This window comes from Stegostoma tigrinum, chromosome 1, assembly GCF_030684315.1.
Source record: "Stegostoma tigrinum isolate sSteTig4 chromosome 1, sSteTig4.hap1, whole genome shotgun sequence".
NCBI classification, from domain to species: Eukaryota; Metazoa; Chordata; class Chondrichthyes; order Orectolobiformes; family Stegostomatidae; genus Stegostoma; species Stegostoma tigrinum.
In genome coordinates this window covers 465,336-491,401 of record NC_081354.1, presented here as the reverse complement: position 1 = coordinate 491,401, position 26,066 = coordinate 465,336, and the positions used below count along the sequence as shown (strand labels likewise).

Sequence of the window (26,066 nt, the reverse complement as noted above, 5' to 3'; positions counted from 1 at the left end):
CGAAGTTTAGGTCAATCCAGGAAATCAGCAACCACAAAGTAAAACCTGTCAGCGAGTTTGCTGGTTGATGTAATTATAAACTTTGATGTCATTGAAAAACAGGCCCATCCCCAAGCTTTTTAGTTTGAACTCAAGGTGTTAGTTGCCTCTCTTAATTGGCCAGTTAAAAAACATTTTCCCCTTTAACCCAGAAAAATGTGTAAATCCTGAAAGACTGAGGAGGTAAGTAAATACTCAATCTCCAAAATCAAACTGAGAGTTGGTGAGTATGTAGTTATAAAAATGTGTTGGATTCATGAAGTGCTGTACTATAAACTAGCAAACCAATATCTACAAAAAATACTTGCTACACAAGTATTATTCCCTAGAAACTGAAACCATTAGTACATGTCAATCCACATTAAACAGCATAATAAAATAAAATTGCCTCTGTCAAATCAAAACGTACAAATATGTAACCAATATTTTTCAAAATGCTTGTTTATCAAAATATAACTGTAGAATTTTAAAATGTAAACGCTTTGAAACAAAAAATGCTCATATTTTCCAATGGCTACAGTTTCTCGTCAATAGAAGCACTGCAGTTCAAAAGAACTGCTAAACCTTGCTTTTATCACAGGAAAGAGTCAATTTCTTGTAATATTCTTCTCATGGAAAATTGTAAAACACTGGCTTTACTGTGAATTGCTAATTAGGATTAATCATTCCAGTAACACCTAACAAAAAAACTTAGTTTTCATTAATTTAGCTACATACATGGCAGTTCATAGAAAAAGCAGAAGCAATGCGAGTCAAAAATGAAGAAAGAATTCAAATATACAAACTTTAACATTATACCACAGTTCATTCTGAATCCAACTTAAATGGAAATTTATTCTTAATCATCGTATTTCCTATAGCTACAGAAACTTAAATTAAGGTGAATAAGGAATCTAGAAATGAGTCAAATTTGTTGTAAGATGCAGCATGTTATTTTAGTTCTGTCTGATGTGATCTGAATTCAACTGGACTGTATTATTAAAATAAACACCTTCATTGTTTAATGGCCCCTACATTTCTCCCTAAGAGGTTTAACAATGTCAATTATGATAGTGGTGATATTTATCACAACAGATTCATGCTTAAATCTCTCGAAACAGATTTTACTCTCAGTCTAGGTGGCATGCATTAATACAAACCAAAACTTAAAGCCTGTTATGTTACATCAGTTAAATGTTTCTCTCCACTGGTTTACAGTTTTCAAAGAACCAAAACTGTCACATTAGCTTTTTGAAAACATCATTTTTGATACTGCCAGGCTCATACAAGTATACATTGCAATTTGTAAGATCAATCTTTATATATTCTTAATATTTTAGATATAAATAATATCAGTAATAGTCACCATTTGGGATACTAACACTAAGTTTAGCTGGACAAAAATATCAACAAAGGACCTGCTGCTCATTCAGTAAAAGAATGTGTGATTTCCATTCAGGACATGAGTATCCAGCAAAGTTTCCACGCTGAAATTGTGACTAACAAAATCTTCAAATCAGGAAGCAGATCTGAATGTGAGGCTGGATGAACACAGCAGGCCCAGCAGCATCTCAGGAGCACAAAAGCTGACGTTTCGGGCCTAGACCCTTCATCAGAGAGGCTCTCTGATGAAGGGTCTAGGCCCGAAATGTCAGCTTTTGTGCTCCTGAGATGCTGCTGGGCCTGCTGTGTTCATCCAGCCTCACAGTTCATTATCTTGGATTCTCCAGCATCTGCAGTTCCCATTATCACATCAGCAGATCTGAATGGCTTATTTCACTCAGCTGATATAAATATTACATGGCTTCTATAAAGCTATGCTTAACACTTAGTGAGAAAATTAATATTGCCCAACTTAATTCCTGAGGTAAAATATTACTTTCAACTATTACACAATGGCATTGTATTGAAAACGTAAGGCACGTTTCACGAATACCTATTATAGTACAGTAACATGCAAATAGCAAAGGGAGATACTGGCTGTAAAGAATTATCAAAATTCTTCAGATAAGATTCAAAATATTTTGCACACAGCTGGTTAGGGAAACAACTTGATTAGTGTGTCTAAACACATCTTTAGAGAAAAACTAGTTCAATTAAATTAGATCTGAAATTCTCAAGAAAGTAGGAGCAAGTTGGCTACATGTTTTTGTTCAAGTATACTGCCAGGTTAATTCATCAATATATTGATTATTTATATTTTATAGAATCAGTGGAATAACGTATGTTAAATCTATTTTCTTGAAGGATGACTTTAATGCCTAATCACAATGGCATTGTCCAAATAGATAGGGAACCAATATGTCACTGCTTCCATGAAAAATGCAATATTTCCCTGAACTTTATATCACCCACAACCGCCACTTCTCTTTACATTAAACTATCTTCTCTCTCAAAATATTTGTTTCAAAGTAATCTGTAGCCATACTATTCTGTGTTAACAAATTCAAACATATCTGCTCTCTGCATTAAAAAACATCAGAAGTAAATAACTTGGAATGTCTTTCTACTGAAAGATGTCATCAGTGAGTATTTGTAGGAATCTAAACTTTTTTCAAGAGATTATATTTGGATCTGAATTAGATCACACACTAATCCAAAATTTGGGTAATGTTTCGAAATAAGAGATTAGCAGTAACAGTTTACAATACACATGATCCACAGCCCCTATTACAATGTTTGCTCATTCAGAGTCTATCTTTAGCTGAATGACATAAGTGGAACAGATCAGGAGAGCTTGAAACTGACAGCAGTGAAAGCCAATACTCAGGTCAGTTTCAGTCCAGTATAGGCCCTTGAAACAGGAACATTAAGGCATTTTCCGCACATTAAAAAAAAGTATCTCTCTGTTTATCGGCCGTTATTTCAATAGCAATTCTACTGTTAACGTCCTGAACATGGGACAATGTTTCGGTTAAATCATTTAACTGTTATTCTGGCACCTGTTTGAGACCACTAATGTTGCAATATCAGACACTGATACACTGTCTCACGAAGATGTGCAAATGAATGTCAAAAACATTTAATTGCAAACTGTTGGAATCTTAAAATGGTTAAGCAAATAATCTCTTGATTTTCATGGTCACACTGCAAGTCCTTTCCAAACTGTTGTTATCAGTCCTCAGTTGCCTGTTTCTGAGTTGACCAGACTCTCTGCTCTTGCATCCTTGAAGCTCCCAATTTGCTTCTTCTGCTTCTGTTTACATTTTTTCAACATATGAACCTGAAAATTTATTACAAGAGTTCAGAATATGTAGAACATAGAACTGAAACAATCTCCTTTTCACTCAACAAATGCGAATATTTATCTATGTCCTAATATTTTGCATCCCGTACAGAGACTAGTTGACTTGGGTTACCTCAAGGAACCTGTTAATTAGCTTCTGCTCATGGTTCAATAGGACCATATGGTGACAGCTGAGCAATAATGATGCTGCTGAATGTCAAGGAACAAGATTGAAACTGTGTTGGAAATTGTCATTGTCTGTTATTTAGAGTCATAAAGTCATACAGCAGGGAAACAGTCCCATCAGTCCTACTCATCCATGCAGACCAGGTATCCAAATAAATCTAGTCCCATTTGCCAGCATTTCACCCCTATCACTGTAAACCCTTTCTATTCATATATCTGCCCAGATGCCTTTGAAATGCTGTAATTGTACCAGCTTCCACCACTTCCTCTGGCAGCTCATTTTGCTCCTGCACCACCTTCTGCTTGAAGAGGTTGCCCCTTAGGTCCCTTTTATATCTTTTCCCCCTCATCTTAAACCTGTGCCCTCCAGTGTTGGACTCCCCCACCCTGGGGCAAAAGACCTTGGCTATTCATCCTCTCCATACCCCTCATGATTTTATAAACTTCTATAAGGTCACCCCTCAGCCTCCAATGCTCCAGGGAAAATAGCCCCAGCCTATTCAGCCTCTCCCTATAGCTCAAACCCCCCAACCTCAGCAACATCCTCATAAATCTTTTCAGAACTCTTCTGAAGTTTAATAACGTCTTTTCTATAGCAGCGAGGCCAGAACTGAATACAGTATTCCAAAAGTGGTCTCACCAATGTCCTGTATAACTGCCATCCCAACTCCTATACTCAATGCACTGACCAATAAAGGTAAACATGCCAAATGCCTTTTTCACTACCTTGTGAGATGTAAGGTGTATCATTTAAATGTATAATAATATTATTTACTTTTGAGTCGGAACTTTAGAATTTGAACTATTGGCATAAAGGTTTTCAATATATCTGAAGGATTTAATAATTTACTTGTAAGTGTGTGAGAGGAATCATGTTCAACACTGAGAGAGATAGACTTCTTGGAAGTAATGGATCTTTGTTTACATTGGGAGAATTTTACAAGCAAGGAAGGTAAAATATATGAGGCTCTAGATTGGAACTTCAGGGATTGATTTCTATTTTTTGATTAAGGAAAACACCCTTAGCTTTGAAAGGAAAAAGGTTCTGCAGGGTTCCTAGATGATATTGGATGTATCAAGCAGAAAAAGAGAAGATAGTTTGAAATTGTTTAAATAGCATATCTTGTTGTAAGAAGTTTAGTTTGAAAGTTCCAGATCAAAAGTGTTCATGAAAACCCTGAAGGAGTTACTTGAAGCTCAGAAAGTTTAATCTTAATTGTATGAAGATTCAAGGAACAGGCCAAAAAATTCTCAAGACTGGGGAATTGAAACCATAGCTAAATCAAATCCTATTAGTGACAGAAAACAGAATTCTCATTCTGGTGTTTATGTACTGTGAACGAGTGCTTTTGGGGCTAATGGAATCGTAGCTTACCGTATGTTTTCATATCTTTAAAGATGTGTGTTATGTGTAGACAGTTTGGTTTATTCTATTTTGATTTTCATTTCTTATGCATAGTAAACTAATATTTTAATGTTAAAACTAAATCTGCAGCATGTTCAGTACCGCCTCATTAAAAGCATAAATATAAAACACGATCACTTATCCAAGCCTGATTTCAGTATGGGATCTGACTTGTCCAACAATAAGGGCAACAGATACATGAAAATCAACAACACCAACAAGGTCCCCTCCAAGCCATTCACAATCCTGACTTGGAAATATATCGCTGTTCCTTCGGTCGTTGGGTCAAAATCCTGGAATTCCCTCCATAATGACATTTGGAATCTACCTTCATGAAGTGGGCAATAGCAGTTAAGAAAGCAGTACGTCATCTTCTCAAGGGCAAGTAGGAATGGCCAAATCAGTACTGCCCATATCCCATGAGTAAATAAAAGCAAATCAGCTGGGATCATAATAGTTGCCACTGGTCAAGTCTAGGTATTGCCCAGATTTTGCTGCATTTGGACATGGAATACTTCAGTATCTGAGGAAGGTACTGTCAGAGAAGCCTTGCTGAAGTGTTGCAATTCATCTTACAGATAGCACACATTAACACAAAACCTCAGTCAAGGAGGAAGTCAATGTTTGTGGGTGTGGCGCCCAACAAATGGGCTGTTTTGTCCAGGATGGTGTTGTTGGAAATAACACAGTGTGCAGCTGGATGAACAAAGCAGGCCAGGCAGCATCAGAGGAGCAGGAAAGCTGGAGTTTTGTATCCGGACCCTTCTTCAGAAATGGGGGAGGTGGAGGGGGAGGAGAAGGTACTGGGGAAGGTAAGTGGGATGGTGGTAGGTGAGTGCAGGTAGGGAGCGGTCAGTGAGGGGGGAGAAGCGGACAGGTGGGGGAGAAGTGGATAGGTGGCAGAGAAGACGGACAAGTCAAGCAGATGGGGATGAGAGGGAGGATTGGTTGTGGGATGAGGTCAGGACTGGGGAGATTTTGAAGCCAGTAAAGTCCACATTGAGACCATTGGGTTGTAGGCTCCCAAGGCGGAATATGAGGTGCTGTTCCTCCAGTTTCTGGGTGACATTGGTACGACACTGTAGAGGCCCAGGATGGACATGTCATCCAAGGAGTGGGATGGGGAGTTAAGTGGTTCGTGACTGGAAAGTGTTGTCATTTGTCATGAACTGATTGTGGTGTTCCACAAAGCAGTCTCCACACCTCCGCTTGGTTTCCCCGATGTAGAGGAGGCCACATTGGGAGTAACGTATACAATAGACCATATTAGCAGATGTACAGGTGAACATCGATTTAATGTGGAAGGTTTCCTTGGAGCCTGGGATGGAGGTGAGAGAGGGAGGGGTAGTAGCTCTGGATTCAACACATCATATCTGCCACTTCTCTGTCACCTGTAATCTGACCCCACTACGTTCTTAGTTCTTTGAGAAGGTGACCAAACAGGTAGATGAGAGTAAACCGGTTGATGTGGTGTATATGGATTTCAGCAAGGCGTTCGATAAGGTTCCCCACAGTAGGCTATTGTACAAAATGCGGAGGAATGGAATTGTGGGAGATATAGCAGTTTGGATCAGAAATTAGCTTGCTGAAAGAAGACAGAGGGTGGTGGTTGATGGGAAATGGTCATCCTGGAGACCAGTTACTAGTGGTGTACCGCAAGGGTCGGTGTTGGGTCCACTGCTGTTTGTCATTTTTATAAATGACCTGCACGAGGGCGTAGAAGGATGGGTTAGTAAATTTGCAGACGACACTAAGGTCAGTGGAGTTGTGGATAGTGACGAAGGATGCTGTAGGTTGCAGAGAGACATATCTAAGCTGCAGAGCTGGGCTGAGAGGTGGCAAATGGAGTTTAATGCAGACAAGTGTGAGGTGATGCACTCTGGTAGGAGTAACCAGAAGGCAAAGTACTGGTCTAATGGTAAGATTCTTAGTAGTGTAGATGAGCAGAGAGATCTCGGTGTCCATGTACACAGATCCTTGAAAGGTGCCACCCAGGTTGACAGGGCTGTTAAGAAGGCATACAGTGTTTTTAGCTTTTATTAATAGAGGGATCGAGTTCCAGAACCAAAAGGTTATGCTGCAGCTGTACAAAACTCTGGTGCGGCCGCACTTGGAGTATTGCATATAGTTCTGGTCACCGCATTATAAGAAGGATGTGGAAGCTTTGGAAAGGGTGCAGAGGAGATTTACTAGGATGTTGCCTGGTATGGAGGGAAGGTCTTATGAGGAAAGGTTGAGGGACTTGAGGCTGTTTTCATTAGAGAAAAGAAGGTTGAGAAGTGACTTAATTAAAACATATAAAATAATCAGAGGGTTAGATAGGGTGGATAGGGAGAGCCTTTTTCCTAGGATGGTGACGGCGAGCACGAGGGGGCATAGCTTTAAATTGAGGGGTGCAAGATATAGGACAGATGTCAGAGGCAGTTTCTTACTCAGAGAGTAGTAAGGGAATGGAATGCTTTGCCTGCAACGGTAGTAGATTTGCCAACTTTAGGTACATTTAAGTCGTCATTGGATAAGCATATGGACATACATGGAATAGTGTAGGTTAGATGGGCTTGAGATCGGTATGACAGGTCGGCACAACATAGAGGACCGAAGGGCCTGTACTGTGCTGTAATGTTCTATGTTCTACCAAGGATAACAAGGTGTGGAGCTGGATGAACACAGCAGGCAAAGCAGCATCAGAGGAGCAGGAAGGCTGACATTTCTGGCCTAGGCCCTTCTTCAGAAAATCCACTACCAAGGATATATTTTCCTCCCCACCTTACCAGCCTTTCGGAGGGACCATTGTCTCTGCAACTCCCTCGACCCTCCACACTCCCCACTAGCCCCGCCACCCTTGGCACCTTTCCCTGTAACCGCACAGTAACAGCAAAATATTAGTTTACTATGCACAAGAAATGAAAATCCAAATGTATCAATTATTTGATTTAAATTCTCTTGGATTCACTGGTGAGACTTGAACTCATGCCTGCAGATCATTTATGAGGGCCAATGTATTACGTGTTTAGTGACATTACAACTGCATCATCATCACCCCTAAATGACAACTTTCTCAGATTCCGTTCACCCTACAGAGTCACAGAGATCTATAGCGCACAGAATTTCTTTTGATTCATCATGTCTGCCTGCGCTAGTCAAAATCAATCGCCTGACTAATCTAATCCCATTTTCCAGCACTTGGCCCATGGTCTTGTATGCCTTGGTGTCCCCATCTCAAACACTTTCTAAATTTATGAGGGTTTCTGCCTTTATCACTCTTACAGACAGTGGGTTCCAGAGTATCTTCCCCTCACCCACTCATCCCCCCACCACTCCATCACCCCTCCATCCCCAACCCCCACCCCACCGCCTCCCACTCACCCCACACCCCTCACTCCGCCGACCCAACGCCCCTCTCGCCCCACCGACCCCACCCCCCCACTTTGTCTTGTCCCTCCAGCTGTAATTTGCCAAACCGCACCCCCACACCAGTCACCATTTCATCTTGTCCCTTCGTGATAGATTTCAGAAAACAATACATAAGATTAAACGTGAGCAAGTTTGAACAGAGCAGCAGTGACATTTCCACAATTTCAACAGCCAAATCTTTACAATCTATAGACTTTTAAAATCCATCCTTGGCACCAATAAACCTTCATTTAAGAAAGCAATTACGAAGTTGAGAAGTGACTTAATTGAGACATACAAGATAATCAGAGAGTTAGATAGGGTGGATAGGGAGAGCCTTTTTCCTAGGATGGTGACGGTGAGCACGAGGGGGCATAGCTTTAAATTGAGGGGTGAAAGATATAGGACAGATGTCAGAGGTAGTTTCTTTACTCAGAGAGTAGTAAGGGAATGGGACGCTTTGCCTGCAACGGTAGTAGATTGGCCAACTTTAGGTACATTTAAGTCGTCATTGGATAAGCATATGGATGTACATGAAATTGTGTAGGTTAGATGGGCTTGAGATCAGTATGACAGGTCGGCACAACATTGAGGGCTGAAGGGCCTGTACTGTGCTGTAATGTTCTATGTAATTACATTAAATTCCCCTCTTACTCTGTTAAAGGTCGGCCATAATCCTATTCACTTGAGTTTCGTCATTAATCTAAACTGCAGCATTTTATTCAAGACTGGTTTCTCCAAATAAACCATGTCATGCATCCTCATACCTTTGGCCCAGCAGCAGATATTATAATGTGTCCTGGTGACTGAATCCAAGGCTCTCCATCAACTTGTACAGGAATTGACTTCAGCAGTGTGACTCGGAAATATGTCCCCTGTGCAATACGAATTCCAGACCGTAAGCCACTTTGCACCTGGCCCTAAATATCAAAACAAATTACGTATGTATGGGAAACAATAGACAGCTATTTCCTTCAATTCTCTATTGATGTCTGCATTTTATCAACATTCATTTTAGACATAAAATATTTTCTGTTTGAGGAAGAACCTTTGTAATCTGTTAGCATTGTTCTAAACAAGAGAATCTTAGAGGAATTGCTCTACCTTGGTGTTCTCTGTAGATAGGCACAACTTGGAATGGGTACAGGGCAGATCACTAGTAGGTCCAACTGTGTCTGCACTGACTCTCTGCAACGGCAATGTAGTCCCATATTTTTCCATGTGCTCTTCAGGTAATTACCCACTTTTCTTTTGAGACCTTCAATAGAATCTCCCTCCGCCACACTCTCAGGCAACGGTGATAATACCTTTACTTTGAGAAAGGCCTGAGTTTTCTTTTTGTGCCACATTCCCTTGCAAACCAAAGTGAAACTGGGGAGTATTCTGAGAAGGGGCAATTTGTTTCCAGGTGATATCACCATTAAGTCGCAAGTGTCCATGTGACCCAGTATTGATAGGAGGATGAACTGAAGCAATAAATAAATAAAAAACAATTAAAAACTGAAAGAACTGCGGATGCTGGAAATCAGAAATGAAAACAGAAATTGCTGGAAATGCTCAGCAAGTCTGGCAGCATCTGTGGAGAGAAATCAGAGTTAATGTTTCAGGTCCAGTGACCCTTCCTTAGAACTGATGGTAACTAGTAAGTTGTTTTTTTAATGCAGAAGATAGGGTTGGGGGAGGGGTTAACAAGTAAACAATAAGTGCAGATAGACCCCAATGAGAGAGAAGAACAGTTGAACTTACAAAGGAGTGGATAATGATCAACCCAGGAGAATGAATAGTTGCTAATGGGGACTATTAGTGGCTAACAATGGGTTTGAGGAATAGAAGACCATGTGATAAACAAGGCCTGGTGTGTGGGGTTGAGATAATGACATGAAAGAAGGTGCCGAATGCCCTAAAACTGTTGAACTCAATATTGAGTCCAGAAAGCTTTAGAGTTCTAAAGCAGAAAATGAGTTGCTGTTCTTCCAGCTGGCACTAAGCTTCAATGGAGCACTGCAGCAAGCATGAGAGAGAGATGTTGACCAAGGAACAAGGTAGTGTGTTGAAATGGCAGGCAACTGGAAGCACAGGTTCTTTTTTGTGGACAGAGCGTAGGTGCTTTGTGAAGTGGTCACCCAGTCTACGATTTGTTTGCCCAAAGTAGAGGAGACATGTTGAGCATTGAACGCAGTAGACCAGACTGTGCGAAGTGCAGATAAATTGTTGCTTCACCTGAATCCTCTGGATGTGGATGCTGGTGGGATGGTAGGTAAGGACAAGAGGGAACTGAGGGTGTGAGATTGGAAGTGCGGGAGACAGATTTGACCCGGCTGAGGGCCCTGTCAACTATGGTGCTGGGGAATCCTCGACTGAGGAAGGTAGTGAATATATTGGAGGCTCCCTTGTCGAAGTTGGCATCATTAGAACAGGTGCAATGGAGATGAAGGAACCGAGAGAATGAAATAGAGTCTTTACAGGAAGTAGGGTATAAGGATGTATAGTCAAGGTAACTGTGAGAGTCAGTGGGTTTGTAGTGGATATTGGTGGCCAGCCTAACTGCAGAAAACTGAGATGTTGAGGAAGGGTTTGGGTCAGAGATGGAGCAGGTGAAGGTGAGGGCAATGTGGAAACTAGATGTGGATGCTTTGGAGAGGGTTCAGAGGAGGTTTACCAGGATGCTGCCTGGACTGGAGGGCTTATCTTATGAAGAGAGGTTGACTGAGCTCGGTCTCTTTTCATTGGAGAAAAGGAGGAGGAGAGGGGACCTAACTGAGGTATACAAGATAATGAGAGGCATAGATAGAGTTGATAGCCAGAGACTATTTCCCAGGGCAGAAATGGCTAGCACGAGGGGTCATAGTTTTAAGCTGGTTGGTGGAAAGTATAGAGGGGATGTCAGAGGCAGGTTCTTTACGCAGAGAGTTGTGAGAGCATGGAATGCGTTGCCAGCAGCAGTTGTGGAAGCAAGGTCATTGGGGTCATTTAAGAGACTGCTGGACATGTATATGGTCACAGAAATTTGAGGGTGCATACATGAGGATCAATGGTCGGCACAACATTGTGGGCTGAAGGGCCTGTTCTGTGCTGTACTGTTCTATGTTCTAGAAGCAATATTGATAAACCTCCAGTTCTGGGCGAAATTGGGAAGCAGCAGCGATTATATCATTGATATGTCTGAGGAAGATCTGGGGGTGGGGGCCAGAGTAAGACTGGAATAAGGAATGTTCCATGTACCCCAGGCATAACTGGGGCCCATGTGGGTGCCCATGGCCACCTCTCTGACGTGAAGAAAGTGAGAGGAGTTAAATGAGAAGCTGCTCAAGATGAGCACAAACTCAGCCAAGTAGAGGAAGAGAGTGGTGCAGGATGGAGGCGGTTCAGGTCTTTTTTCCAGGAAGAAGCCCAGAATCTTGAGACCATCCTAAAGGAGGAATGGACATGTAAAGGGATTGCACATGCATGATAAAGAGGAGGCAGCTGCAGCCTGCAAATTGGAAATTCTGAAACAGATGTAAACGTCAGGGATGTCAGTTGGAAGGGGCTGGGCAAAAGGAGATAAATATCGAGTCAAGGTAGGAAGAGATGAGTGCTGTGGGACAGGAACAAGCAGGAACAATGGGTCTGCCCAGGCAGTCCAGCCTGTGGATTTTGGGAAGGAGGTAGAAGCGAGCTGTGGGAGGTAGGAAGACGATGAACTTGGAAGAAGTGCAGGGGGACATCACTAGATGAAGTGAGGAAAACTAACTGTGCAGTAGTCTCAGTTCCACCCAGCAGTGGTTTGATATTAGAAGGCTGAACTTAAAGCAAGCTGTGTTGGGTTCCTTGTCCTGGAGAACACTGAATCCTTACAAATGGACTGATTTTCTGTTTGAAGCTAAGAAGAAAATATCACAGAGACTGAGAACTAATACAGCACAGGTGAACGCCATCCAGCCCATAATTTTTTCACTGGCTCTACAAATACACAATTCACTTGATGTTATCAACCCTGTCCTCTCCTCTATGTAAATTGTACAGTCTCTCTCTTCAGGTAATAGTCTAAAATCCTTTGAATTCTTTGATTCTATCAAACTGTCAGAAGTGTATTCCGGATCCCAACCACTCACAGTCAAAATATTTTTCTTCATGTTGCTATTGTTTCTTTTGGGATTTTCTGCAAATCTGTGCCCCCCTCATTCTCAATCCTTCCACCAATCAGAGATTCATGGCCTGAATGAGCAGTAAGTTGGCAGTGGACTAGGATGCTGCAGCTGGAGCTCATCCACTCCTTCTGTTTCTTTACTTTCTTTTTTCTCATCTCTTTCTCCTCCGCTTTGCTCTTCCCAGCCTCAGCACAGACTTGCCGACGTGTCCTCCGAGCCCAGCCTGGAGTCCTCCCAGCTTGGCCTGGCGGTCTCCCTGCGGCGCAGCGTGGTGGTCATTGGGCAGTCTCTAGGCCTGGCATGGCGGTCTCCTGGCCCGGCCTGACCATCTCCCTGCAGCGCAGCATGGTGGTCATTAGGCAATACCGTGACAGTCTCTTGGCTTGGTGTGGACTTTTGATCTCGAAGTGATTTCACATCGATCTCCTGGCCTCTTGAACACTGAGGTGAAGCCAGGCGCTGTCCAGGCCCAGTGTGAACTGGAGGCCAGGAGTCAAAATGGACTGGTCGGAAAACCGTTGTTCTGAACATTCTTTTCCTCCATTTTTTAACTTATTCTTAAGTCTGCAATGCTGAACTTTTCTACTTCTCTATCCTTCCAAGAGCTGTAAGTGAAAAAGCTATGCCTAGGGACCTTTGTACCCAAGATATTGTTATAAATTGTGATTTGTACACTTTTCACTGCATTCATTTGAATACATGACAATTAAGCAAATTTTAATTCAAAGTATACTCATAATTCTTCGAACATGCCCTGCCTCCATAACCAGCTTCCCTTTTAAGGGCCTAATTAGCCCTATTTACATGCTCATAGAAGACATTTGGATCTCCATTTATAACAGTGTGGAGCTGGAGGATCACAGCAGACCAGGCAGCATCAGAGGGAACAGTGTGGAGCTGGAGGAACACAGGACAGGCAGCATCAGGGAAGCAGGAAAGTTGACGTTTCAGACGCTGGTCACTGGCATCAGCGGGAGACGAACCGACCCAAAACATCAACTTTCCTGCTCCTCTGATGCTGCTTGGTCTGTTATGTTCCTCCAGCTCCACACTGCATTATCTCTGACTCCAGCATCTGCAGTTCTTACTATCTCTGGATCTCCATTAATGTTAGTTAATTAAACCACAGGAAAAGAAAATGTACATGAGCAGATCCTACCACTCCAAAACACCGCCATCCAACCCAATCAACCCCAACCTGCATCAACAATAGCATTTTATCTGAAGACCAGCCTTGGAATCATTGGGATTTCAAATCATGAAAATTTACATCTAATTTTTATGGGTAAGTGAACTTCAAAATTCTGCTTTCTGCATCATTTCAAGACAGTGGGGTACATTACAAAGGCGTCCAGTTATTACTTGTTGGCCTGTAATTGGCAGAAATCTGAGGACACGTCACAAAACAAGCCGTGGAGGTTCAGGTGCTGAGCTGAGACAGCGTGTGCATAAATAGAGGTAGGAGGCTGTGAAATTACTCTTTGTAATTCATTTACAATCTTACTATGTTGTGTCATGCTCAGATTCTTGCTCCTAGTTCCTGAAAATTGCTACCAGGAACCGAGCAATTTTTGAAGGCAAAGGCCAAGAACGTCATTCCTTGAGGGTTTTAAATTTGAATCGTGTATTTCTAGCAATTGAGTAAACACTTCTTCTCAGTTTTATTCCAAACTTCAACAGAATTTCCATAAGTCTAACACAGTGAAAAGTTTGCTTTTACCATATGTACCACACCAGTGACACCAACTACTTCCAGCATCCCATCATCAATTCGGGGTTTTTCAAAACGACCATCACTGTCAGATCCCCACAGATCTGCTCCAGATCCCCAGCTGTGAAAAGTCATGCAGATAGCACATTCTAATAAATGAAATGAAATACAACTCTCATGCCTTTATAAGTAAACAAAATAAATGTTATATTAGAGAGAGAGAGAGAGAGAGAGAGAGAGAGAGAAAAGAGAGAGACCTTTAAGATCACAATGGTTACCAGGTGAAATACTAATATCCAAAGAAAAACAGTTCACACAAATTGCTTGTCATTTAGCCCAACGTAACAAATTGTTGTACTCAAGAATATTCACCATTGCTGCTTTTGTATGAACTGAGTGTGTAAAGCATGAGTTACAAGCAAAATTACTTTTCGCAGCAGACAAGTTTATATTCACTTTACAAAATGCTGCAGGTACTTCTCAGTTCACATGAAGGACTACATTCAGAAATTATTTAATACATTGCAATTTCTCCAAACCCAGGGAACAGTTACTGCATGTGGAGATGATAAAGTCACCTCTGTTCTGCAGTCACACGAAAGGACTGTCATGACTTGGGGGAATTTCTAAATATTTATGTAATGTGTATGCAAAATATTTATCTTTGGAATTTTTTTGTAAAACAGTACTCGAAGGAACAATACGAATAGTTTTACAGAACTGTTCCTGACACATACCCTGGCCACTGGAAACACAAGTAATCAGGTAAATACGTTCAGTAATTTTTAACAACTAACACAGGATTGAGATACAACAGAGGAGGCAGTGGCCTAGTGGTATAATTGCTAGACTGTAATCCAGGGACTCAGGTAATGTTGTGGGGACCCAGGTTTGAATCCTGTCATAAAAACCAAAAGAACTGTGGATGCTGTAAATCAGGAACAGAAACAGAAGTTGCTGGAAAAGCTCAGCAGGTCTGACAGCATTTGTGAAAGCAATAACAGAGTTCACATTTCAGGTCCGGTTACCCTTCCTCGGAACTATTCTGAGGAAGGGTTACCGGACCTGAAACGTTAACATCGAATCCTGTCATGGCAGATGTCACAAAAACTTATCAGGGAAGGAAATCTGCCTTCTCACTTGAACTAACCTACATGTAACTACAGGCCCACAGCAATGTGGTTGATCTCAATTACCCTCTGAAATGACCTCGCAACACATTCACCTGTATCAATTGCTGCAAAGCCTTTTAAAAAAAATGAAACTGGATGGGTGACTTGGCGTCGATGTAGGCATCAGAAAAGACAATGGCAGAAAAAGCCCTGTCAACCCTGCAAAGTCCTCCTCACTAACATTTGGGGCTACTGCTAAAATTGGGAGAGCTATCTCACACACTAGTCAAGCAACAGCCTGACAGAGTCACACTGATGGAATTACACCTTACAGACAACAGCCCAGAAAGTGCCATCACCATTCCCGGATATGTCCAGGACAGACCCAGCAGAGATGGCGGCACAGTCAGGAGGGAGATGCCCTCGGAATCCTCAATGTTGACTCTAGGCCTCGTGAAGTCTCATGGCTTCAGGTTAAACATGGACAAAGAAACCTTCTGCTGATTATCACGTACCGTCCTCCCTCAGCTGATGAATCAATACTCCTCCGTGTTGAACAACACTTAGAGGAAGCACTGAAGGTGGCAAGGGCATAAAATGTACTCTGGGTGGGAGGTTTCAATGTCTACCACCAAGAGTGGCTCGGTAGCAGCATTACAGGCTGAACTGGTTGTGTCCTAAAGGATATAGCTGTTAGACTGGGCATGTAGCGGGTGGTGAGGGAACCAACAAGATGGAAAAACATACTTGACTTCATCATTACCAATCTGCCAGCTATAGTTGCATCTGTCCATGAGTGTATCGGTAAGTGTGACCACTGCACAGTTTTCATAGAGACAAGATCTTGCCTTCACACCAAAGATATCCTCCATGGTGTTGTGTGGCTCTATCGCAGTGCTAAATGGGATAGACTTCGCACAGATCTAGCAACTCAAGACTGGTATTCACAAGGCATCAGCAGCAGCAGCAGAATGGTACTGCAGCACATTCTGTAACTTCATGCCCCTGCATTTGCCCAACTCAACCATTACCATCAAGCTAAGGGATCAGCCCTGCAGCACCAGCCATACCTGAAGATGGGGTATCAACCTGGTGTAGCCACCAAACAGGACTACTTGCCAAACAGTGAAAGCAGCAAGTGACAGATACAGCTAAGGGATCCCAAAAACAAAAGATCAGATCTAAGCTCTGCAGACCTGTCACATCCAGTTGTGAATGCTGGTGGACAATTAAACAACTCACTGGAGGAGGAGGCTCCACAAATGTCCCCATCCTCAATGATGGAAGAGGCCAGCACATCAGTGCAAAAGATAAGGCTGAATCATTTGCAGTGATTTCAGCCAGAAGTGCCAAGTGGATGTTCCATCTCAGCCTCCTCCAGTGGTCCCCAGCATTACAGCCAATTCGAATCACTCCACATGATATCAAGAAACAACTGGAGACATTGGATACGGCAAAGGCTACAGGCCCTGACAACAGTCCAGCAACAGTACTGAAGACATGTGCTCCAGAACTTGCCACTCCCCTATACTAAGCTGTTCCAATACAGTTACAACACTATTTATCCGACAGTATAGAAAATTGCTCCCATGTATACCTTGTACACAAAAAAGCAGGACAAATCCAACCCGGCCAATTACCGCCCCATTGGTCGCCTCTCGACAATCAGTAAAGTGGTGGAAGGTGTCAACAACAGTGCTATCCAGCAACAGCTGCACAGTGATGCCTAGTTTGGGTTCTGTCACAGACACTCAGCTCCTGACCTCATTATAGTTTCGGTTCAAACACGAACAAAAGAGGTGAATTCCAGAGGTGAGGTGAGAATGGCAACAATTGACTTCAAGACTGCATGTGACTGAATGTGGCATCATGGAGCCCTAACAAAACCAGAATCAATGGCATCAGGGGACAAACTCTCCGGTGTTTAGAGTCTTACCTTACACATAGGAAGGTGGTTGTGGTCGTTGGGGGTCAGTAATCTCAGCTCCAGGGCACCTCTGCAGGAGTTCCTCAGGGTAGTGTCCTAGTTCCAACCATCTTCATCTGCTTCATCAGTGACCTTCCCTTCATCATAAGGTCAGAAGTGGAGATGTTCACCAATGATTGCACGATGTTCAGCACCATTCAGATACTGAGGCAGTCCATGGTCAAATGCAACAATATTTGGACAATATCCAGGCTTGGGGTGACAAGTGGCAAGTAACATTCACACCACACAAATTCGAGGCTATGACCATCTTCAATAAGAAACAGCCTAATCACCACCCCTGACATTCAATGGTGTTACCACTGAATCCTCCACTATCAACACCCTGGGGGCAGCATTGACCAGGAACTCAATTGGACTCACCACATCAACAAAGCAACTACAACATCAGGTCAGAAGCTAGAAACACTATAGCAGGTAACTCATTTCCTGACTCCCCAAAGCCTTCCATTTATAAAGACATTTATAAGGCATAAATCAGGTGTGTGATGGAATACTCCCCACTTGCCTGGATGGGTGCAGCCCTAACAACATTCAAGAAGCTCGACATCATCCAGGACAAAGCAGCTGCTTGATTGGCATCACATTCACAAACGTGCACTCCCTTCACCACTGACGGTCAGTACACACTGCTGCTACTATCTACAAGATGCACTGCAGAGATTCAACAAAGATCCTCATACAGCACCTTCCAAACCCATGACCACTTCCATCTAGGATTGGAGGTGCCGAATTTGGATTGGGTCGAGCCAGGTCAAAAATCACACAAAACCAGGTTATAGACCAACAGGTTTATTTGAAAATACAAGCTTTTGAAGCACTGCTCCTTCATCAGGTTCTGAAGAAGTGTCACCAGACCGAAATGTTAACTCTGATTTTTCTTCACAGATGCTATCTGACCCGCTGAGCTTTTCCAACAACTTCTGTTTTTGTACGGGAACATCAGCACCTGTAAATTCCCCTCCGAGCCATCACCATCCTGACTTGGAAACATATTGCCGGTCCTTCACTGTCGCTGGGTCAAAATTCTGGAATTCCCTCCTTGATGACATTGAGAATCAATCCACAGCAGTTAGACTGTAGGGATTCAAGGAGGCAGCTCACCACCACCTTTTCAAGGGCAACTAGGGATAACTCATAAATGCTGGCCAGCCAGCAATACCCATGTCCCACATATGAATTTTAAAAAATTCAATTTAAGTATGTTTTAATCACCAAGAGTTCTTTAAAGTTTTGGCAAAGATCTGTAGCTCGGGTTGGGGATGAGGTTGTTGACTTGCTCACCAAGTTGGCTTGTTCTTGTTCAGACATTTCGTCACCATGCTAAGTAACATCATCTGCGGGGCCTCCGAGGAAGTGATGTTATTCTACTCAATTTGGAATTTATACTGTCCGGTCTGTTATGGTGAGTACTGTCATTTCCGGTTTTGATCTGTATGGGTTTGTACATGGGGTATAATTCTATATGTTTGTTTATTGAAGTATAGGTGGAGAACCATGCCTCTAGGAATTCCCATCTATGTTTGGCTTGGGCTACTATGGTTACTTTGTCCCAGTTAAACTGATGGCCTTCGTTGTCTGAGTGTACCGACATTAAGGAGAGTTTGTTGTGTTGTTCCACTGCCAGCTGATGTTTGTGTATTCTGATGGCTAGTTTCCTTCCTGTCTGTCCAATGTAATGTTTGTTGCAGTCATTGCATGGTATTTTGTAAACCACGACAAATGTGTCGTCTACGTACCGGATCCACCATTTAGGTTGAATGTGGGGGAGGGTGGTGTGTTCTTGTCTTTGTGTGACTGCTTCCGCTATAAGTCCTAGGTAATTCCATCAACAAGGGCAACATACTTAAATTACTCAACCTCTGCCTCACCACACACTTTGTCTTTAACAGTCAAATATACAAACAGATCAAGGATACACCAATGGGGTCACCTGTCTCAGGTGCGAGGTGATGCATTTGGAAGGTCGAACTTAAATGCTGAATATAGGATTAAAGGCAGGATTCTCAGCTGTGTGGAGAAACAGCAGGATCTTAGTGTTCAAGTGCATAGCTCCTTCAAAGTTGCCACCCAAGTGGATAAGGTTGTTAAGAAAGCATATGGTGTTTTGGCTTTCATTAACAGGGGAATTGAATTTAAGAGCCACGAGGTTATGCTGCAGCTCTACAAAACCCTGGCGAGACCACACTTGGAATGCTGTGTCCAATTCTGGTCGCCCTATTATAGGAACGATGTGGAGACTTTGGAGAGGATGCAAAGGAGGTTTACCAGGATGCTGCCTGGACTCGAGGGCTTGTCTTACGAGGAGAGGTTGACTAAGGTCGGACTTTTCTCTCTGGAGAGAAGGAGGAAGAGAGGTGACCTGATCGAGGTGTACAAGGTAATGAGAGGCATGGATAGAGTCGATAGCCAGAGACTTTTCCCCAGGGCAGGATTGACTGCCACGAGGGGTCATAGTTTTAAGGTGTTAGGAGGAAGTTATAGAGGAGACGTCAGAGGGATGTTCTTCACCCAGAGAGTGGCGAGCGCATGGAATAGTTTGCCAGTGGTAGTCGTGGAAGCAGAGTCATTAGTGACATTTAAGTGACTGCTGGACATGCACATGGTCAGCAGTGAATTGAGGGGAATGTAGGTTAGGTTATTTTCTTTTGGATTAGGATTATTCCACGGCACAACATCGTGGGCCGAAGGGCCTGTACTGTGCTGTACTTTTCTATGTTCTATGTTCTATGACACATCGCAGAAGCAGTCATGCAAAGTCTAGAACAAACCACACTCCCCTGTATTCAACCTAAACTATTGATCAGGTAAGTAGACGACACATTTGTCATTATTAAATGTAACAAATTAGAAGAGACTCACCACCTCAGCAACAGCATATTCGCCAGGATTAAATTCACAAGGGAAGAAGAATCCAACAATCAATTTCCGTTTCTGGACGTTGAGGCAGAATGACTGACAAACGGGGAGTTTCAAACCTCAGTATGCAGAAAAGCACCCCTACAGATCAAATCCTTAACTTCCACAGCAACCACCCCAACATCCACAAACAAAGCTGCATTAGGACACCATATAAACGGGCCAAGACACACTGCAACACCCCTGCACTATGCCAGAAAGAGGAAGAACACTAATACAAGATCCTCGCCTTAAACAGATATCCCCGCAAATTCATAGAATCATAGAATCCCTACAGTATGGAAACAGGCCTTTCGGCCCAACAAGTCCACAGCGACCCTGAAAGCATCCCACCCAGGTACATTCTCCTATAACCCACTTAATCTAAACACCCCTGAACACTACGGGCAATTTAGCATGGCCAATCCACCTCACCTGCACATCTCTGGACTGTGGGAGAAAACCAGAGCACCCGGAGGAAACCCACACAGACACGGAGAGAATGTGCAAACTCCACACAGACAGTCGCTCGAGGGAGGGATTGAACCTGGGTCCCTGGTGCTGTGAGGCAGCAGTGCTAACCACTGAGCCACCGTGCCACCCCAAATTCATCCACAGATGCCTACGTAACAGACAGCAACAGTTAGACACAGTACGCCCTAACACACTGGCCACACTGCCATACATCAGAAACATATCGAAAGTGGCAACGAGTCTCCTGAGACCTCTAGGAATCATGGTGGCCCACAAGCCCACAGCCACTCTACAACAAACACTTACAAGGACTAAAGACCTCATTCCCACAACATACAGAATGAACGTGGTTTACAAAATACCATGCAATGACTGTCACAAACATTATATCGGACAGACAGGAAGGAAATTAGCTACTGGAATACATGAACATCGTCTGGCAGCAAAACGGCATGATGACCTTTCCTTAATATCAGTACACTCGGACAATGAAGGCCATCAGTTTAACTTGGAGAAAGTAACCATAGTAGCCCAAGCCAAACATAGGACACGCACAGGAATACCGTGAGGCATGGTTCTCCACCCATATTTCAATGAACAAACATAGACAATTGGACCCCATATACAAATCCATATCAAACAGTATAAATTCCAAGTGGAATAGAATAACATCCCTTCATCGGAAGCTCCACTGATGATGTCACCTAGCATGGTGACGAAACGTCTGAACGATTACAAGCCAGTTCAGCGAATAAGTCAGTAACCTTACCAAGAGCTCCACTATTAATTCAGCAATAGGATCAGTCACTGGGACTACACACTGAAGTGTAACTTTATTAAAATACATTATTTCAGACTGTTGATGGGAGAGGAAATACATTACTTATTCATCTTGCAGAGAATTTTTCACCACAAATATTCAGAGATTTGGTTCTGGACCAGTTTGAAACAGAGACCAGGAAGAGAAGACAATAAGAAATGCAATGCTGGAAGCCAGAATCTATAGGCGTGAGGTAGACAAAACAGGAGACTGGAAGAACACAGCAAGCCAGGCAGCATCTGGAGGAAAGGAGCCATCAGCTTTTCAGGTATTAATCTTCTTCAGGACTGGATGTTGGGAGGGGGGGAGGGGGGGGAGGGGGGGGGGGGCGAGAGGGAGGCTGCAAATAGAGGAGAAGGGAAAGGTGGAAATAGGATGTGTGTGATAGGTGTGCACTGGTAGTAGGTATGACCTGATTGGTTAATGGGAAGGATGAATCCGATTGGTGGCTGGAAGGGAGGAGGTGGGGTTGGAAAGCAAGCCAGGGGATGGGTGGGAAGGTTATTTGAAATTGGAGAGCTCATTGTTGAGTCCTCTGGGCTGCGGGGAACCCAGGAGCAAGATTAGGTGTTGTTCTTCAAATGTGCATTGTTCCAATCCTCACCTCTTCCCTTCCGTTCCACCTTCTGACTGTCCCTTCCAGCCATGAACCGGATTCATCCCTCCCATCAACCAAAAAGGTTGTAGCTACTACTAGTGTCCACCTATCAGCACCCAATCAGCTACCAGCTCCCTACCTCCCCCACATCCAGTCCTGAATAAGGTTGACTGCTCCTTTCCTCTAGACACTGCTTGGCTTGCTGTGTTCTTCCAGCCTGCTGTTTGTCTATTTGGATTCCAGCATCTGCAGTTTTTTTGTCTCTACAGGTCAGACAGCACCAGAGGAGCAGGAAAGTCAAACATTTCAGGCCAAAACACTTCATCGAGACTGTTGAAGGGTTTGAGTCGTGACAAAGGGTTTTGGCCTGAAACATTGACTTTGCTGCTCCTCTGATGTTGTCTGACATGCTGTCCTTCTCCAGCCTCACACCTGTAGACAGAGATCAGGTAAACCCCAGATTTCACGTAACTTGTGTTGCAGGAACAACACCAATAGTTGAATTTATATCAGAGATAATGGGAACTGCAGATGCTGGAGAATCTGCGACAACAAAGTGTGGAGCTGGATGAACACAGCAGGCCAAGTAGCATCTTAGGAGCACAAAAGCTGACGTTTCGGCCTAGACCCTTCAGAGATGGGTCTCTGATTAAGGGTCTAGGCCTGAAACGTCAGCTTTTGTGCTCCTGAGATACTGCTTAGCCTGCTGTGTTCATCCAGCTCCACACTTCGTTGAATTTATAACACCTTTAACATGGGAAAAAGTCCTGAGGTGTTTTACAGGAGACAAAAATTCACATCAACCTATACACATTAGGAGGGGTAACTAAGAAGTTTGGAAAAACTGGCAGGTTTTACAGAGTGCCTGAAAGAAGCAGAGAAATTCAGCGAGTGGATGCCAGAGCAACTGATTTTGTTTCTAAAGATTTACCTTGGAATGTTCAGAAAGATAAGGCCTTCAATATTTGGAAGTGCCACTTCATGATCGTCCACTTGAAGCTTTAAATCCTTGTGCAGACTACGTGTGTGACTAATCTTCTGTAACCCAACTTTCACATAAACTCCTTTGTTATGAAACCTGAAGTAGAAAAGGCTTCTTTTAAAAAATGTACCATTTGAAGGAAAACTAACATTTTTGTGTGAATCAGATAACTTGAACTAAAAACAGCAGCTTTTCTCAAAATTTACACTTTCACAATAGATAACTGAGACTGTATTACTCCATCAGCACAATTTGACAAGTTAACAGGATTGAAGGTTGACACTTGCCTGGACCAGAACAGCACTGGAGGTGGTGTATACGGGAATACTGGATGCATTGGATTTTCTCTTTCATAATTCTATTGATCCTGGAAAGGTTCCTGAAAACTAGAAAGTAGCAAACACAATCCCATCTCCAGTGAGTGGAGTCCTGTTTAATGTTTGCTCATAAGACAATTTCTCAACACCTGGGATCATCCGAGTGAAGCTCCTCTGAACTGCCTCCAGTTAAAGGATATCTTTCCTTAAACAAGGGGACCGAGACTGCTCATTGTACTCAAGGTATACTGCACCTGGTACAGTTCCGCTAAGACTTCCCTCTCTTCTATTCCAACCATCTTGAAATAAGGGCCAACATTCCACTTGCCTTCCTGATTACCTACTGCACCGGTGTGCTAGCTTTCTGTGCTTCAAAGCAAAGTATCCCATATAACTTTGTGTTGCAGCTGTCTGCAGTTCTTGTCCATTTAAATAATATTCTGCTCTCCCTTCCAAAACTAACTTCACATTTTCCCACATTACACTCTATTTGCTGATGCTTTTGCCCGCTTACTTAACCTATCAATATCTCTCCGTAAACTGTTGGTATCGATCTCACAATCTGCCTTTCCACCTATTTTGTGTCGTCTGCAAATTTGCATACAATACATTCATTTCTTTCCTCCAAGTCATTCATTTATCGTATAAACAATCTCAGTCTCAGCAGTGATCCTTGTGGAATTCCACTGGTTACAGGTTGCCAACTTGAAAAAGAACTTCTTCTTCCCACTTACTTGCTAACCAATTTTCTATCCATGCCAAAATACTACCTCCAACGTCATGAGCTCTTATATTCTGACTTAACCTTTTGTGAGGGTAGCGTAGTTAATGTAGTTTATTTGGATTTCACCAAAGTCTTTGACAGAGGTTCAAATTGGGAAACTGAAAGAAGATCAATGCACATGGGATCAAGAATAACTTGGAAGCTCAATTCAAAACTGGCTTCATGACAGGAGACAGAGGGTGGTGGTAGAAGACTGTTTGTGTAACTGAAGGCTGATGTCCAGTGATATAGAAGAAAATGCGGTGGGGGGAATAATTAAGTAAAATGCAGATTACATAAACATTGGCCAGGTGGTTGACAGTGAGGAAGAAAGTCTTATATTACAGCAGGATGCAGCCAGATTGGTCAGACGGGCAGAGTAGTGACAGATACAATTTAACCCTGGGAAGTGTGAGGTGATGCACTTTGGAAGAAGGAACATGGCAAGGGGCTACTCAGTGAATGGCGGAATACAGAGAAGCTCAAAGGTACAGCAGTATCTTGGGTGCTTGTCCACAGATCCCTGAAGGTGGCAAGACAAGTTAATAGGGTGGTTAAGAAGTTATATGGGATATTTTCCTTTATCAATCCCAGTATAAATTGTAAGAGCAGGGAGGTTGAGTTGGAGTGTTACAAAACTTTGGTTTGGCCACAGCTGGGGTACTATGCCCACTTCTGGTCACTGTTCTATAGGAGGGATTTGATTGCACTGGAGTGTTCCAGAGGAGATTCACCAGGATGTTTCCTGGGATGGAACAGTTTGGCTATGTAGAGAGGCTGGATAAACTCAGGCTGTTTTCTTTAGAACAGAGGAGACTGAGACAGGGGGCCTCAAAGATATACAAGATTATGAGGGGCATGGACACGGTGGATAAAAATCAGGCATTCCTCTTAAACGGTCACACACAGATATAAATTTAAGGTGAAAGGCAAGAAGTTTAGAATTAGCTTGAGAAAAAATGTTTCCACTTAGAGTGTGGTGAGTGCATTGCCTGGAAGGATGGTTGAAGCAGAAAACCTTTGAAAAGTACTTGGTGAGCAGTTGGCGATGGCCTGGTGGTATTATCACTGGACTGTTAATCCAGCTAATGTTCTGGGGAGCAGGGTTCAAATCCCACTAGTGCAGATGGTGGAATTTGAATTCAATAAAATATCTGGAATTAAGAATCTAATGATGACCATGAATCCATTGTCGATTGTTGGAAAATCCCACATGGTTCACTCATGTCCTTTAGGAAAGGAAACTGCCATCTTTACCTGGTCTGGTCTACATGTGTCTCCAGATCCACAGCAATGTGGTTGACTCTGAACTGCCCTCTGGGGAACTAGGGACGAGTAATAAATGCTGCCTAGTCAGCTACGCCCTCATCCCCTTAATGAATTTTAAAAAAGTCATAACATTCAAGATTTTGGGCAAGTGCAGTAAAGTGGGATTATTGTAGATTTACAGTAGTTTTTGTTGGTGCAGATTTGACAGGCTGAAGGTCTACTTCTGTACTATATGATTCTGTAATGTTGAAGCAAAGAGAAATGAATTTTGGCACTGTTTCAATGTAATTTCAAGGAACATTAAGACAAAGAAATGGGAGATCCCACTTGAATTTAAATTCCATATGGTTCTCTCTCCCGAGTTTAACCTATACGACTCAGAGTAGCTGAACATTTAATAGGCAGTATTTAACAAAAGTAAACTCAAATTTTATTGCATAGAAATGTATAAAATGGGAAAATATAGCTATCATTTACAGTTCAGTATCCTGGGATTTATATCAAAGTCCACAGAGGCAGGTTAGTGATAAAACAATGTAAAGGAAGGAGCAACTATTATGGTAATTCAACATTAACTAAACTCATTGCTGTAGGATTATAAATTAAAATTGTGTTCTGATGTTACCTCCCATTACAATGTTTCTGACTCATTTCATGTCCTGAATTGTTTATTTTTAAATGGCTGTTAGAGGTGGTAATCTCAAGATGAATCATTACTGGAATTTATAGCCAAATATAAAAACCCTTAAAAAATGGTCCAAAGAATTTTTTGGTTGA

At 42.7% G+C, this 26,066-nt stretch overlaps 1 protein-coding gene across 3 annotated transcripts in view; it reads right to left on the bottom strand.

The window, feature by feature from the left end:
- Positions 1-1,689: 1,689 nt before the first annotated feature.
- LOC125453563 (diacylglycerol kinase theta) overlaps positions 1,690-26,066 on the bottom strand; it is a 192,341-nt gene continuing 167,964 nt past the window's right edge. The window contains exons 20-24 of one of the 3 annotated variants that reach the window (XR_009445713.1): positions 22,890-23,036; positions 14,079-14,190; positions 9,333-9,694; positions 8,996-9,148; positions 3,129-3,241 (exon numbers count right to left, since the gene is read on the bottom strand). Coding sequence is in view for 1 of the 3 variants with exons in the window: in XM_059645677.1 (XP_059501660.1) it covers positions 3,140-3,241; positions 8,996-9,148; positions 14,079-14,190; positions 22,890-23,036 (514 nt within the window). In the remaining 2 variants the exon portion in view is untranslated. Of the gene's footprint in view, positions 3,242-8,995; positions 9,149-9,332; positions 9,695-14,078; positions 14,191-22,889; positions 23,037-26,066 lie in introns of all 3 variants that reach the window. The other 2 variants (XM_059645677.1, XR_009445715.1) reach the window with 2 other exon arrangements.